This window comes from Taeniopygia guttata, chromosome 2 (genome assembly GCF_048771995.1).
Source record: "Taeniopygia guttata chromosome 2, bTaeGut7.mat, whole genome shotgun sequence".
Lineage (NCBI taxonomy): Eukaryota > Metazoa > Chordata > Aves > Passeriformes > Estrildidae > Taeniopygia > Taeniopygia guttata.
Genome location: NC_133026.1, coordinates 32585266 through 32599600, shown reverse-complemented (window position 1 = coordinate 32599600; position 14335 = coordinate 32585266). Strand labels below are relative to the sequence as shown.

The 14335-nt window shown below is 36.9% G+C and overlaps 1 protein-coding gene across 4 annotated transcripts in view; it reads right to left on the bottom strand.

Moving 5' to 3' along the window:
- The window catches only part of PALS2 (protein associated with LIN7 2, MAGUK p55 family member), a 59564-nt gene that overhangs the window by 21330 nt on the left and 23899 nt on the right, over nucleotides 1–14335 (bottom strand). For 2 of the 4 annotated variants that reach the window (XM_030264854.4, XM_030264857.4), the window contains exons 2-3: nucleotides 10181–10302; nucleotides 5213–5365 (exon numbers count right to left, since the gene is read on the bottom strand). In XM_030264854.4, the coding sequence (XP_030120714.1) occupies nucleotides 5213–5365; nucleotides 10181–10297 (270 nt within the window). In that variant the 5' untranslated portion in view covers nucleotides 10298–10302. The remainder of the gene's footprint in view (nucleotides 1–5212; nucleotides 5366–10180; nucleotides 10303–14335) is intronic. The other 2 variants (XM_030264855.4, XM_030264859.4) reach the window with 1 other exon arrangement.

The following is a 14335-nucleotide window of genomic DNA, read 5'->3' as shown; positions in this document are numbered from 1 at the left end:
CCAAACATGTTATGAAGCACTGCCCTAAATAATAGAATAACTAATTCTCCAATTCTGATCCAAAAGAACAGTTAATTACAAACTCGGGGCTGTGGTGGGAGGGAATACACAAGAGTAGAATGACTCTATAGTCTTGAATTCAAGACTCCTTTCCTAACACTTTAGACCTAGAAGTATCTAAAATACTTCCTTTCCTTTTTTATGCATTAAATGTGAGCAAGTCTTCCCGATAACCTTGTCTAAATATCAGAACTTAATAAAAAGACTAGAGACTCCTAATGTTCATGCGAAAAGAACACATTTTAAAGGCTCTTCTGGAAAAGTGAGAAAAGAATTTATGACCTTAGAAAAATCAGTAGGGTTGGTAAGAACACAGGAATATGTAGGGAAAATAACCCTATATATTAATACCTGTCTAGGAGGCAATTTAAAATCACTTTTTCTAAATGAAACATTTTAAAGGTATGATCAGCCCTTACAAACCTAACTAGTAGAAGACAATACTGGCTGCCTTTCAGATTAAGTATTTTATTGCCAGCAGAATCTATTTAGGATTAATGGTTTGGCTAATTCTTGAAAGTTGAAAGTAACAGAACAAGCTCTTCCAAGAGGAAGTAGAAGTGATTCTTCAGCATTTTTAACTACACCAACAGCGTGAAAATTTTAACTGCTGTTTCTTTCCTCAAGGCAACCTCTCTTACCACTCCTGTCTTCTGCTCTCCAGCTACTATCTGGTAAGATTTGCTACAGCCTTTTCCATGCGCTGCATGTGCCAGCTGGATCTCCAACACATACTGACCTACTGGCCAGCCATCAATACTGTGAAACTCATTCGAACTTTCACACTTTGACCTCTGAAAAGTTCAGTTAAAACTAAAAAAGGTAAAAAAGTGGAAGGGATGAAAAAAAAAAAGAAAAAAAAAAAAAGGGAAATTAAAGGAGAAAAGAGAGGGAATAATAATACAGCCAGGCATGCACCTGTACTCCAGAGTTAGTCCTTCCCAAATGCTTTTCTACAAAAATGTGTAGAAAAAATGAAGTCCTGTAATATGGTATTTCTAGCAATAATGATACATCCAAACAAACTACTGCACTGATACCTTGTATATCAGATTTTATACTTGTTCGCCAAGGCAGGTTACAACTGTAAGGTGAGGTTGTGACAAAGTGGAACCATTCATTTGTAAAATACAGTCAGCCTCTAAACCACTTACACAGTAGTGTCCATGGAACTTTTAAAGAGTCAGATTGCGTTGTTTGCACTTTTACTGAACTGAAGAAAGTATGCAAATTATTTTTTCTATAAATGCAACTGACATTGTATTTTTCCTCTATCCCTTCATGCAGAATTTGGAATATGACTACTTGCACCAAATGAGGCAGAAATGATAGCACTTATTTATTGAGTATATAGGTAATTTTCTGTTTCCTTTTTGCAGAAGGAGACATACAGCTTTCCCAAGCCTTAAAAAAAGATACTATATCCACATTTTGGTCTGCAATTTCTCCTAGAAATTCTTCTAGAATGGTCTTAACTATGATATCAGTTAAATAAAAATAGTACTTTGACCTCAGCTGATTTTGTTGTCTGCCTTTACATGGGTAATGTGAAGGTAAACAAAAATTAAGGGCTGAAAACTCTCCCTAATTTTTGTATTCAGAATTGAATCACAGCAGATACACTTTGAAGAAGTAAGTATATAGGTGCTTTTGCCCATACACAGCAGCCAAAACTGTTCATTGTTTCTGCAAATGAGAATGAATGCCTCACAACATTAGTACCTCAGGCATATAGAAATACAAATTATTAAAATACAAATTAAAACTTCTTCAGACTTTTTTTTTAATTAATTCCAATTTTGATAGAATGATGAATAGGCCAGTTGTCCAGTGAAGCATTTAACTATCTTAACTATCTATTTGCTCTTCCTTTCACACTTTTTTGTCCTTTTTGTACAATCCAGGTTTTGCAGCAAACAAAGTTGCACTGTATTTTTCTTACATGCCCATGACTCACCCAAAGGGAAAGAAGCAGCATATAAGCAATAATCATGACATGAATATTTAAAGTAGGTTCCAAGGAAGAGTCAACAAACTGCAAAACAGTAAGTGTGATGCTGATACCAAACAAATCAGAAGTTTCCATAAAACCCAGAATGACTGGACAAAATGGATCATGGGAAAGCATCAACATGCTTAATAAAGGGAGTTATGCTTCTCAAATCTAGTCAGATTCCTTGGAAGAGTCACCAAAAGCATGGCAACAAGGCAGTTAGAGTTGTTAATATAAAACAATTTCCATAGCCCTTTGGTAGCAGTCTTTCAAAAAACCAAAACTATAACAGGATAAGCAGTAAGGCTTTCAAGTGGAAAAAAATACTGGTTAGAAGACAGAAGAATTGGTCCCAGGAATATAGTATTTTTAGTTTTCAGAATTCATGTCATCAGGTGATTTCCACAGGCATCTGGGCTCAGTTCTACACCTGCCAATATACTGACATGTCAGACATATGACCTAGGAAATGGGGATGAGAAGTGAAATGACAGTTTGCCGATGCTGATTAACTACTCAGGGACTAAAACAACTGACTGTAACCTGCAGAGGCACCTCATGAGCAATAGACTGAGAACAAGGCAAATTAAATTCAACACAGACTACAAGGGAAAACACAATCCTAGCTTAACATATTAACTGACAGACGCAGAAATGGTATCTAGAAGATGTAAACAATACAAAACCAAACTGAGCCTAATAAACAATCCACCTCTACTCTCCCTGAACCTAGAGATACCTTTTCTCTACTGACAGGGTGGTCAAACACTGGAATAGGCTCCTAAAGAGGTGGTTGATGCCCCATGTCTGTTAGTGTTTAACAGGCATTTGGGCAACACCCTTAATAACAGGCTTTAATTTTCAATCAGCTCTGAATTGGTAAGGCAGCTGGAGTGGATGATCACTGTAGGTCCCTTCTAACTGAACTCTTCTCTTCTATTCATCAGCTGTTAAATAGGCAAACCAAACACTAGGAACTTTTAGGCCATGAGTAGGAAATGCAATGGAAATTATGACACCACTTTACAAATCCATGCTGTGTACAGCTTTGCTTCCCTTCATTTTAGTTATTTGATACAGAGAGACACAATGAGGTGTCTCAAACCACAAGGAACATGAAAAGCTGATTAAGAAAAACTGTTCGCTTTCTTCCTACACAAGTGAAATTGACAGGAGACAGTCTCAAAACAAAAAGAACACAGTCTCCACTCAGATGGGGGATGCCACGAATGACAGATTTTCACACGAGTTGAGAAAACAACTGATAAGCTCATGGAAGAGAACCACGGGTGGATGACACTACCTCTCACTCAGAAGTCTGAGCAACAAATCACTAAATCTTCACAATACACTTTGGAAGGTATTATTGTTGGCTTGTTCTAGCCTTACAGCCTTCACTAGACACCTATGTCTGGGACAGGCAAAGAAAAGAGAAGGGATGTTTGCTAAATGGACCTTCAACATGCAATTAGGAAGCAATCTGAGCAATACAGTAAAGATAGCATATGTGCAATTTCATGTCTGCTCTTTATATATCAAGCAACAAAAAAAAAGTACAAGAAAGAGCATAAATACTGACATTCTAGTTCACCAGCTATTTTGGAACTTTTACAGTACATGTTTCAGTTGTTTAAGTCTGAATTGATGAAGTATCTGATACCAACATCACGTTCTGCCTCTGTGCAGATCTGGCCACTGAACAGGAATAAATGCTGGGTTTGCCTTAGTGTTGGCTATTCACCCCATAGTTCTTATTTGATTCTTAGTCACCCAAAAATTCTTATTTGATCTGTCTTCTACAGGTCATCTCCAGCTTCCACCCCAAAAATCCTTATCCCAACCTTGTCTCTGGCCTTTGCCATCTCTCTCCAGAGATCATTGCTACCGAGCCTTTCAAAGTGCAGCACTTCAATTGTTATGCCCTTTTCATCTTTTGATTCATCATCCTCTTTGACTTTCAGCTTTATTTCCTCTAACACAATGGATCATTGTCGGTCTGTCAGTGCACAGTTGGCCCTCAGTTCTAATCCTTGTGCATTTTAACTATCAATTCCTCCAAACTCATCCAGTCCTTTTCAAGTACCAATTTCTTCTACAGGATCAAAGACTGATTTGCAGATTTATGCACCAATAAGCCACCAAATCATAGTTTTTCATCACTTAGCTATGATGCCTTTCTGGCCAAGAGCACAAGGGAGGCCAACACAGGAGAGGCAGGAATTGTCAGTACTCAGAAAAGCTACTGCCTCAAAAGCTGAAGTTCTTGAAGTGATTCCTTTTCCAATAGGATACAATACAACCAAAAGCATTTCCAGTATTTATCCATGTTAAACAACAATATATCTCACTGCTATGTTTGTATAACACGTAACGGAAAACCTGGGGAAAAAGTGTGTTTAAACTCATCTATCCCAAAAATGCCTATGACTTCATAGCTGTCTGCCAAAAGAAAGCCACTTATATGATGGCAAAAGGTTGTTTATGTTCTTCTATAGAATACCTTTAGCTTAGCAGTCCACTGAAGTAGCAAAGTCCACTCAACCCTAGAAAGGCCAGAATCTATGAAGGATTTTCAAACCTTGATCTTCAAGGCTCAGTACAGAAGCTAGTCATAGGAACAGCAAAATGGAAAAACATCTGCTTTTGACAAGCGTATGTCAACACTTCACGTAAGCAGAGCAACAGTGAGAGGGATGCAGAGTCTCAGCTTCAGCTGCAGTGCAGATTGGATCACAGAAGAATCACTTTCATTCACTCTGCAAACCAGATGTCTTACACATGAGGATGAGTGCCAACAGCTGAACTGAAATGCACAATGCTCATGATCAGGAACTGAGATCACCTGGAAATGTTACGGATGAAGCAAGCCTTCAGGGAAATTTTATGGAAACTCCAGATATACAGGAAGCAAAAGCTTGTTCAAGATTTATAACAGAAACTTCAGTAGAATTTAATACAGTGAGTAAAGGTGTTTTTGAAATTATATCAAAGAATAAAATCATACTTATTTTTAACACTGCTTCTGATTTACCTTTTATTTGGAGTAAAATCCAACATATTACATCTTGTTATAGTTCATGTTTTGTTTCACTATTATTCCTAGATCTGTATGTGGACAATGATGCAGTAACTTGGTAACATACAGTAAAAAGGTGGCACCTGAAAATGAGGCTCCTTGAGTATTCCAACCAATTCTGCAACATTTTCATCCTTATTTACTAAGGGACTGATGTCTTCAAGAATTTCATTCACCAGCTCCAGGTTGTTGTCACTGACAGCCTCAAGTTTAGAATCTTCCAGTCGCTCGTGAGCCTGTGAGATTAAACACATGAGGCTATAATGTAAGTAAGTTTTGAGTGGTTCAAATCTATAAACTTTTCAAGTAATTTCTCAGTGCAATCTTCAGCAGAAAAGCCAGAAAAATTATATATAGGATAACTTAATTTAACTGCTGAAGGATTTTGCATGCTCAACTACAGGACCCAATAAACTTTATAAGCAGCACATACCAGAGAGGATTGTTAAGTGCATATCTCTTCTATGCTATAAGCACCAAGCACTGCTCTATCAACAGTACAGCACCTCAGGACCTTTCCTGCTTTGGAATCCTGGACAAGTACACCTTCTAGAAGAAGGGCAGAAAAGGAACTATGGATCTTTTCAGAGTCTGCAAGACAAACATTTACCTCACACTCCTCCCAGTCAAACACCTTTTAAACAGCACATTCTACGTGCTAAAGTCTGCCTAACTGAAGGAAATGCTAAAGAAAAGTTGGGAGTCAAAGGCAGCTAGCAGTATCCTGGGCTGCATTAAAAGTGTTACTAGAAGAGTGAGTGTTACTCAGCACTAGTGAGGCCACAGCTGGGATACTCTGGACATTCTGGAAGGAGCTCACTGAAGGGCCACAAATATGATGAAGGGTCTGGAGCACCTCACATTTGAGGAAAGGCTGATCAAGCTGCGACTGTTCTGCCTGGAAAAGAGAAGGCTCAGGGAAATCTCATCAATGTGTACAAAAGGTACACTATGCAAACAGGACAGGGACAGCCTGTTTCCAGGGGTGACTGGTGACAGGACAACAGGTAGTGGGCATAAAATAAAACTCAGGAAGCTCTGTCTGAACATCAGGAAACACTTTTTCCAGCGTGAGGGTGACTGAGCAATGGGAGTTTCCCTCCTTGGAGATACTCAAAAGTTGTCTGGATGTGAACCTGGGCAACCATCTCTGGGTGGCTCTGCTTGAGTAGGGAGAGTTGGACCAAATGCCCTCCAGAGGTCCCTTGCAGCCTCAAGCATCCTGTGATTCTCTGATAACATTTAATCTATTTCTAGAGCTACTCCTGCAGACGTAATCATTTCCTGAACTCTGCAGATACTGTAATTCATTGAATGGTAGGTGCTTTGAGCAGGAAGAGAAGCATCTCTGAATGCTTAATTTATTTATTACAGACAGTGCTCTATCATAGAATTAGGGAATAAGTGGAGGCCAAAAATAACTTAGAGTCTAAATTAAAAGTTATTTTCAACTGTAGCAACAAAAAATTTACAAAGGACCAATTAGTTTGGCATATAAAAAACAATAGGTATAATAGGTATAATTCAGTCATTTATATATACTTCCCACAGATATAATTTGAAGCTATGTGAGCACTTCTGCTCTCTTATTACTGCTTTAAAACAGACAATAAAATAAAACTTTGCTAAAAGCAGAGAACTTTGCTTACTGAAATCATCTGTGTATTAAATTGTACTTCATATCTATAAAATGCTATTTCTGCAGGCCTGATGGCCAAACTCTGGAAAGGTTAATTTAACATAAAGGCATTTCAAACATTCTCCAACACCAACACACACAAACAAAACAACTGTGATTACAAAGTTATAGGAAGCTCAGCACCTACACACATTCTCCTTTATAAGGGAATGCTATTTTGTACAGAACACATACAGTAAACAATATCCTTCTTTTAAAGTTTACTTCTTTTACAGTGAGTAAAAAAAAAGTCTAGTGATTTTTAAACATAACCCAACTGCAAAACCTTTGTAAGATTAGAGAATATGGGTTACCTTTTTTCTCACTCACTGTTTTCGAAAAACCACCACTAACACTGAGTGATATAATCTAAATACAAATATCCTCACCCTTCACTCCAAAATCAAGGCCATGTATATACTGGGGAACATAAAGTTTTATCAGTGAGCAATCTCTGATCCTGTAATACGTTGAGGAGTAACAGGATATGGAGTGGTATGAATAAGCTAAAAAGAAACAAACAAATAGGAATACCTAACTTGGATATTGCAATCTTTTTTTTCATTTCAATAGAACATTTCAGAAATATTGATACTGAATAGAGCCTTTCTGTGCATTCAGTATATATCATGCCTACCAAATGTTCAGATAGTAAGGTTTTTACATCCAACAATCTGACATCCTAAATACTGGACTAAACACTTAAAGATTACTCCCAAGATGTTTCCTTGGCCTGGGTTGGGCATTCACCTGGTCTCCCGTAGGCTGTGCTACAATGCTAAAAGCAGTAGTGTGACAGCAGAAAGAAGAAAAAGTTTTGAGATTTGAAAGAATAGTTATCAATCCAGGAGAAGAGAATTTTGATGCCATAGTTCAATAGCAAAACTGAGGAGAATTCATGCTTGTTCCAAGCTCAACAGTTATTTTCCAAAAAGCATATTAATTCTAAAGACGAGTTAGGATTGAACACAAGCATCAGCATAAGAAAGATATGGAGTTGGAGTTGTTAAGTCTGGAAAACAGAAGGCTCTGGGAAGACCTTATAGCAGTTTTTCAATATTAAAGGGGGCTTACAAGAAAGACAGGAACAAACTTTTAGTAGGCCTTTAGCAACAGGACAGGGCATAATGATTTTAAACTGAAAGAGGGTAGATTGAGACTAGATATAAGGAAGAAAAGTTTTAGGATAGGTGTGGTAAAACACTGCAATAGATTGCCCAGAAAGACTGTAAACTCCCCATCCCTAGAAACAATCAAGGTTAGGCTGGACAGGACCCTGAGCAACCTGATCTAGTTGAAGACGTCCCTGCTTACTGCAAGGGGGTTAGACAAGGTGACCTTTAAAGGCCACTTCCAACCAAAACTACTTTACGATTCTTTCAACATCAGTGAAAGGAAAAAACATTTTTCAATGATAACAGCTGGTTTTCCTTTCCTCTACCACCTACTGAAAAGTGGAAAGGTCCAGTGAAAGAACCCTATCCCCCAAAAATCTGTAATTTCTACCTTACTGCCTTTATTCTGCACAGGAAAAGTGTGAAATGAATGTAACCCAGTTTTAAAAGAGCAGCCAAACTGCACTGCAAAATACTATAAACTAGCTACTATACTTATTGTTTGCCTTCATTTATTTAAGGACCAAAAAGAGAAAAAAAAGTTTGTATAGCTTGTGGCATATGTGCCCAAGTTTCTTATTGTCCTTTTTGGCATACTTTACATAACAATTAGTCTTAATTGGCTGATAAGGGGTTGTTTTTTGTTTTTTTTTTTTTTTTTTGCATTTCTGGCCTGCTTTGAAATGATTCTGCTTAAATAATGTAACCACCTCAGAGAACTGAGATCACTAAAAACTGAAAACCAGCTCCTCTATTAGAAAAGCAAGTTTATGTATTTTTAGGGACAAATATGTGAATTACATACGCTTCACCAAATGTGTTTTGATCTTATCCTTATTTAGCACTGCTTGTTAAGACTGAGGATTTTTCCAAAATAATTACAAAGAAAATGTAAGTGCAGTCACACCATGTGAACACAATTAAAACCTTTAAGCATTCTAGATAAAGCATGTGTACAGTTAAGAATCTGTTTCCACTACAAACACTTTTTTTTTACATCTGCTAGTCATTAAATTCAACCTAATTGTTATTGGCCATTAAAGCAAAATTCTTTATAAGAAAAAAAGGCTTTGCAGTGAACTTTTTCTTCATAATAAGTGTTAAAGATGACTTATGCAGCAGATACTAAAAGTTGTTTCTATTGTCAGTAAAAAATGCTTTTACTTACTCTAGTAAATTTAATACACAAATCTCTCTCTGCAGTCATCTCACCAGTAGATAAGACACTTCCATTACTTCTAAGTTTATTACTGTGCCATGTCTTCAACTTAAAACCAATTTTTTGAACAGCTAAACAGAAGTAATTTCTTTTATGAATTCATGAGAAACTTTCCAGATTTTTATACTGAACAAAATCCCTGGACAACAATCCTTTAGCTTTACAGAGCATTTCATACCTGCCTAGAGGGCACTGCTTTCAGATGTCTATTCCTATTAAAGAGACAGTTCTATTTAAGTTAACTGAGTTTTCTTCATGGAAGGAGCTTATTTTTATGAAGTAAGATGAAGAACGCATGTAAGTGATGTACAGTATATGACTGCATTTCCTGCTGGTAAGACAAGCTAACCATATTTATAAGGCTTTCCTGTTTCATCTTCTCCAACAACAAGCTACATTTTAATTAAAGAGTCCAAAGATTTTTTTGCAAATATCACCTTACATATTTATAATTGATAGCTACCACCCATATATAAAAGATTTTCATAATCCAAGAGCAAAAACTTGGGATAATCCATGTTTTAGAGACCTGACAATCAAAGATAAAATCATTAGTCTGAGATCCAGGAAAAGGCATGGAGAGGATATTTTCCTGGCATATCAGAAAGTAGTTTTAAGCTAAAGATGAAAACATTTTATGTCATCAGATAATGAAGGTGACTGCTCTCACTTTTCATCTCTGGCAAAACCACTAAAAGTCAGAAGGCATATGAGTTATGCACACAGCAGTGGTTACAAGACTACACTAAAATCAACTGCTTCTAATTTCAAACATTATGATTCTTTTCTTCATAAATAATGTAACCACATTATTTCTGTAGTCTCTGAATTTTTCCTCTTCCTCTAGATTCTTCTATATAACTATTAACCAGCATGCACAGAAATGACACCAACTCTTCACCTTCAAGTTGGCCTTTAAGTCTTTTAATACGATGAACCAACAACATGTCGTGGATACCTAAATCCACAGTCATGTTCATATAATAATGTAAGAGTTAAAACATTTCCAGATTCTACTCAAAGCAGCAAATTTAAATACCTTAGCAAGTGATCTTACGATAGGGTTTTCCATAATTCCTTTAAGAAAAATCAGGTCTATTTCTTCAGCGCCTGTCGATGTCGGCAGATCAGTAAGGTTGTCTAAGACCTGCTGCATGGCTGCTGACAAAACAAAAACAAAAGGTAAATACTAACCAAAACAGGCTTCCATAAGGAGCAAAAGCTCTGGGAAACACCACAACATTAAAGATGTTAAGCAGTCAAATACATCTACTGAGAGCAAGGGGACAGAACAGAAAAAAGAATTTTTGTGTGTGTGTGTGTTTGAAAAATTAAATAAAGGTTGCATCCAATTGAATCCAGACCCAGCACATTCCTTCCAAGATTTGCTACTAAGGATTGAAAAAACAAACAAGTATAAACTATGTATAAGGTATGCATAATCTTTCAAATACAATAAAAGCAACTCATTCAGTACTCTTTTTATTTCATGTATTTCCAAAGAAGTTTTCAGGCCTCATACATACAGCAACCCACAAGTTTTACAATGCTTGTAGCGGCAGATTCACTATTGTAAAAATGAACACGTAGTTCCAAACCAATTTTTTCAAATCAAAAATTTGCTTCCAAGGCAGGTCTTACTGTGGGAACACTCGTGTCCACCCCAGCGGTCCTTTACCCACTGCACTCCGGCACTAAGTGCACACAGTGCAGATGCCAACACCGGCCTGCTCCCGTAACACATGGCAATGGGAAGTTCACCCTACAATGAGAAATGCATCGTGCCTGCCCACTACCCTCAGACTTGCTGAGAGAACCACTCTTGGCTGAGAGTCACAATGCTGCCCAAAGAAATGTCAGAAAATGCCACCATTCCAGCTTTCTGATCCCCTGAAGTCATGGAGGTGAGTTAAGAAAATTTGTTCTTGTTCTTACCTTTACTCTTCTAAACTCCTGCCAAGCTATATATGCATGCTCAAATAGACACACACACAGGTGTACTAACAAAATCTCCTATTGAGATCCTCAATAAGCTCAGAAGCCTTGGAATAACCACTGTGCTCTGCAAAGCTCTGCATGTTGCTGAGTAGTATATACCAAGAGAATTAGAAAAGCCTATATGCCCCTTCTCCCACACAGGAATTTACCCTTAAATTTCCTTACTGCTTTATAATGAAAGCTATTATGAAACTGCACAGTAACAGAACAAACTGCATTTCTCAACACCTACTTTCTGATTCCAATTCTTCCTAGAAAATTCCATCTGAAGAAAAAAATTTCTGGCTATTCTTTCTGATAAGTGGAACTGACTTTTCAACAAGCAAATCAACTCACATGTGACATTTTAACTACAGTAGTGCATGTCAAAAGACCTGTATTATGTTAAATGTTTTAACCACACTTTTTGCTTCAAAAAAAGTGAATTTTCTGTGAAACAATGAGTAGGAGGGAAAATAACACTTTATGTTTTCAGATTTTGAAGCAACATTATTTCTACTTTGTAACAGACAAAGTCCTGTCAGCAACCACACATTACATAGTCACAAAATTACCATGCAAACAGTCCACAACTTCCCCAGATTCGGTATGTCCTACATCCTGACTAGTTCAGCTGCAGATGGAACTGCCTTCCTCACATTTCAATTTCCAGTTTCAGACTCGTGACTTTTAATGCAGTCACGCAAGCTGTACTATCTGCAGAAGTAGGCAGATGTTTCTGGCCAATTTACGTCATAGGTGCTGCATAATAATGCAAGTCTTAGAATAATAAGCTTTCTTTATATTTTTTAACAACTATGTAAATTCTTTCTAAGAGATTTCAGGTTAGCACTTTTTCTCCTACAAATAATCAGAGAAAATGCAAAGCTTCCTTGAAGTCAAAATATGCACCTCAACTACTAGCTGCAATTCCAGCACTTGATGGTGACAAAAACTTCTATAATAAACACATTCTTCATATTATCTCCACAACATTATCCTGTTTCTTACTTAAGCCTTTCAGAATTCTGCCTTAGATCAAATTTAAAAATACAGTCCCTACATAAAAACTTTATCATCAAAATAAAATGTTAACAGCAATGTTAAGCTTTAGAAGAATGTCTTCATGGAAGTAATCAGGGTATTTTCATAATAATATTTTATTTAATAAAGGTTTCACAAACATCTAGCATCAGAAATATTTAAGTATATTTGAGGATTCCTAGAAAACAGCAACCAGCTTTATCAACACAAAGAGTTCAAAAATTTCACAAAGGCAGACTTGCATTCCAGGTCATCAAAACCAAAACCAGCTGTTCTCAGAAACAGCTTCCTACAGTTATGGGTTGTTTGCCTTCTCTCATGGCACAGCCATCATGGCAAGATTTTTCTTAGCTATAAATAGTGTTGTCTCAATATTAGAAAGCAAACCAAAAAGGCAGGATAAGGCACTTTTACTCATGCTGTATTGTTTAGGTTTAAACACAATATGAGGCTCAATATTGTCTCAGTGTAGATAGTTCCCCATCTTAAAGGGAAGATCTTTCTAAGTACTTGAATAAAAAAAAAATATCTTTAAGTACCCCTTTATTTTAATCAGTTACAATGTTAAGCAAAGAAATTTTAGCATGAGAGAAAGGTTACGCTTCAACAGTCTTTGCACCTGTTACCTAGCACATGGTAGGCTGAGGAACACTTATATGCTTCACCATGTTTCACTGCTTTACACTCACCTGGCAAAAAATTCAGAACATTATAAAATGTTATTTGCCAAAAAAAATCATCAAGAGCATATTACAACAGGAATTATGTCTGCTGGTTTATTTAAAAAGAACAGACCACAAATATATGGATTCTTTTTTTTATAGACTAGCCAAAGCATTTTAATCCATGTGTATTATACAAGTCATGTATGTGTATTATACAAGTCATGGGCCACTTACAAATATTGTTCCTGTCTAATGTGAAAAGCTGGGTTTTGTTCACCTCTGAAAATAACTTTGAAAGTCTATGCAATATACTGACTACATATGCCTTATATATTCATACATGTACTTTCAAAAATTGTGATTTATCTAAAGACTAAGGGCAGAGGTGGGAGGAGGGGAAGACACTTTAGGAAACGTATTATGGAACCTTTTCTTCTGTATCTATTTAAGAGGCTCTCATTTACTCATTTCTAGGGAAGAAATATTCTATTAGACAACAAACAACAGGAGATACTTTGTTTCCAGGCTTACTTATAATGATCATTCAGAACCATGTAGATTCACATGGAATTTCAAGTAGCACTCATTTAAACAATTTCACTTTTTTCTTTCTGTGGTAAAGCCACCTGATCACTTTTAAAAAAGCATCTTATCTTATTCCTGAGCAGCAGGAATGAAACCTGAAGATGAAAGTACTTATGTAGGAAAGTTTTACTTAAAAGATCAGCTCCTACCAAGCAAGAAACAGATGGAACTGAGGAGTTTTGAGACTACCAAATCTAAATATCTTATCAATAATTGCCTTTTGAGCCACACATCTCTTTTGTGGTGAATCTACCCTTGAAATGTTGATAGAAGTTACTCACTGGGGGGTGGAAAACCCTGTAGAACTTATATTCAAGTCAGGTATACTGAAGAACTAAGGACTACATGAAAAAACTCCATAAACCAGGTTGTCAGAAGTGCTTCTTATTATTGGGTACTTTGGTGTACAATAAAGAGGAAATGCGTGCTTTTCCTTCAGTGGAAAATTAATTGGGTCTCTCTTCCCTCTCTTGTCCCATCTTTTACAGGAAAATAAGAATATACTGACTTTGAGAGCTCTACCATTCACCTCCCTCTCTCTGAAGACAAGTCTGTTTGTATATTCAATGACCCATCTGGGGAAAACTTTAAACTCTCATCACAACACATAAGGATTTGTGGCATTGCTGACTACAATGGTTAATAAAACCACCAAGGAACACACACGTATTACAAGAAACCCACTGACAACAGCCTCCAGACACACCAGGAGGAAGCAGGTATCAGAAACAGACTCTCAGTTGAGGCGAGGTGCTGAAATAGAGGGATTCTTAGGAAAGAGTGACAACAGAACTGAGTCTGAGCTGGGACTCTAAGAGAAAATGAAATTACAACTCCAGCCCTCGGCTTTTGTGACAGGGAATACACATAGAATTCATTTCCACAGTCAATTTTCAAAGAACATCTTCATAACTGCAGCAAGT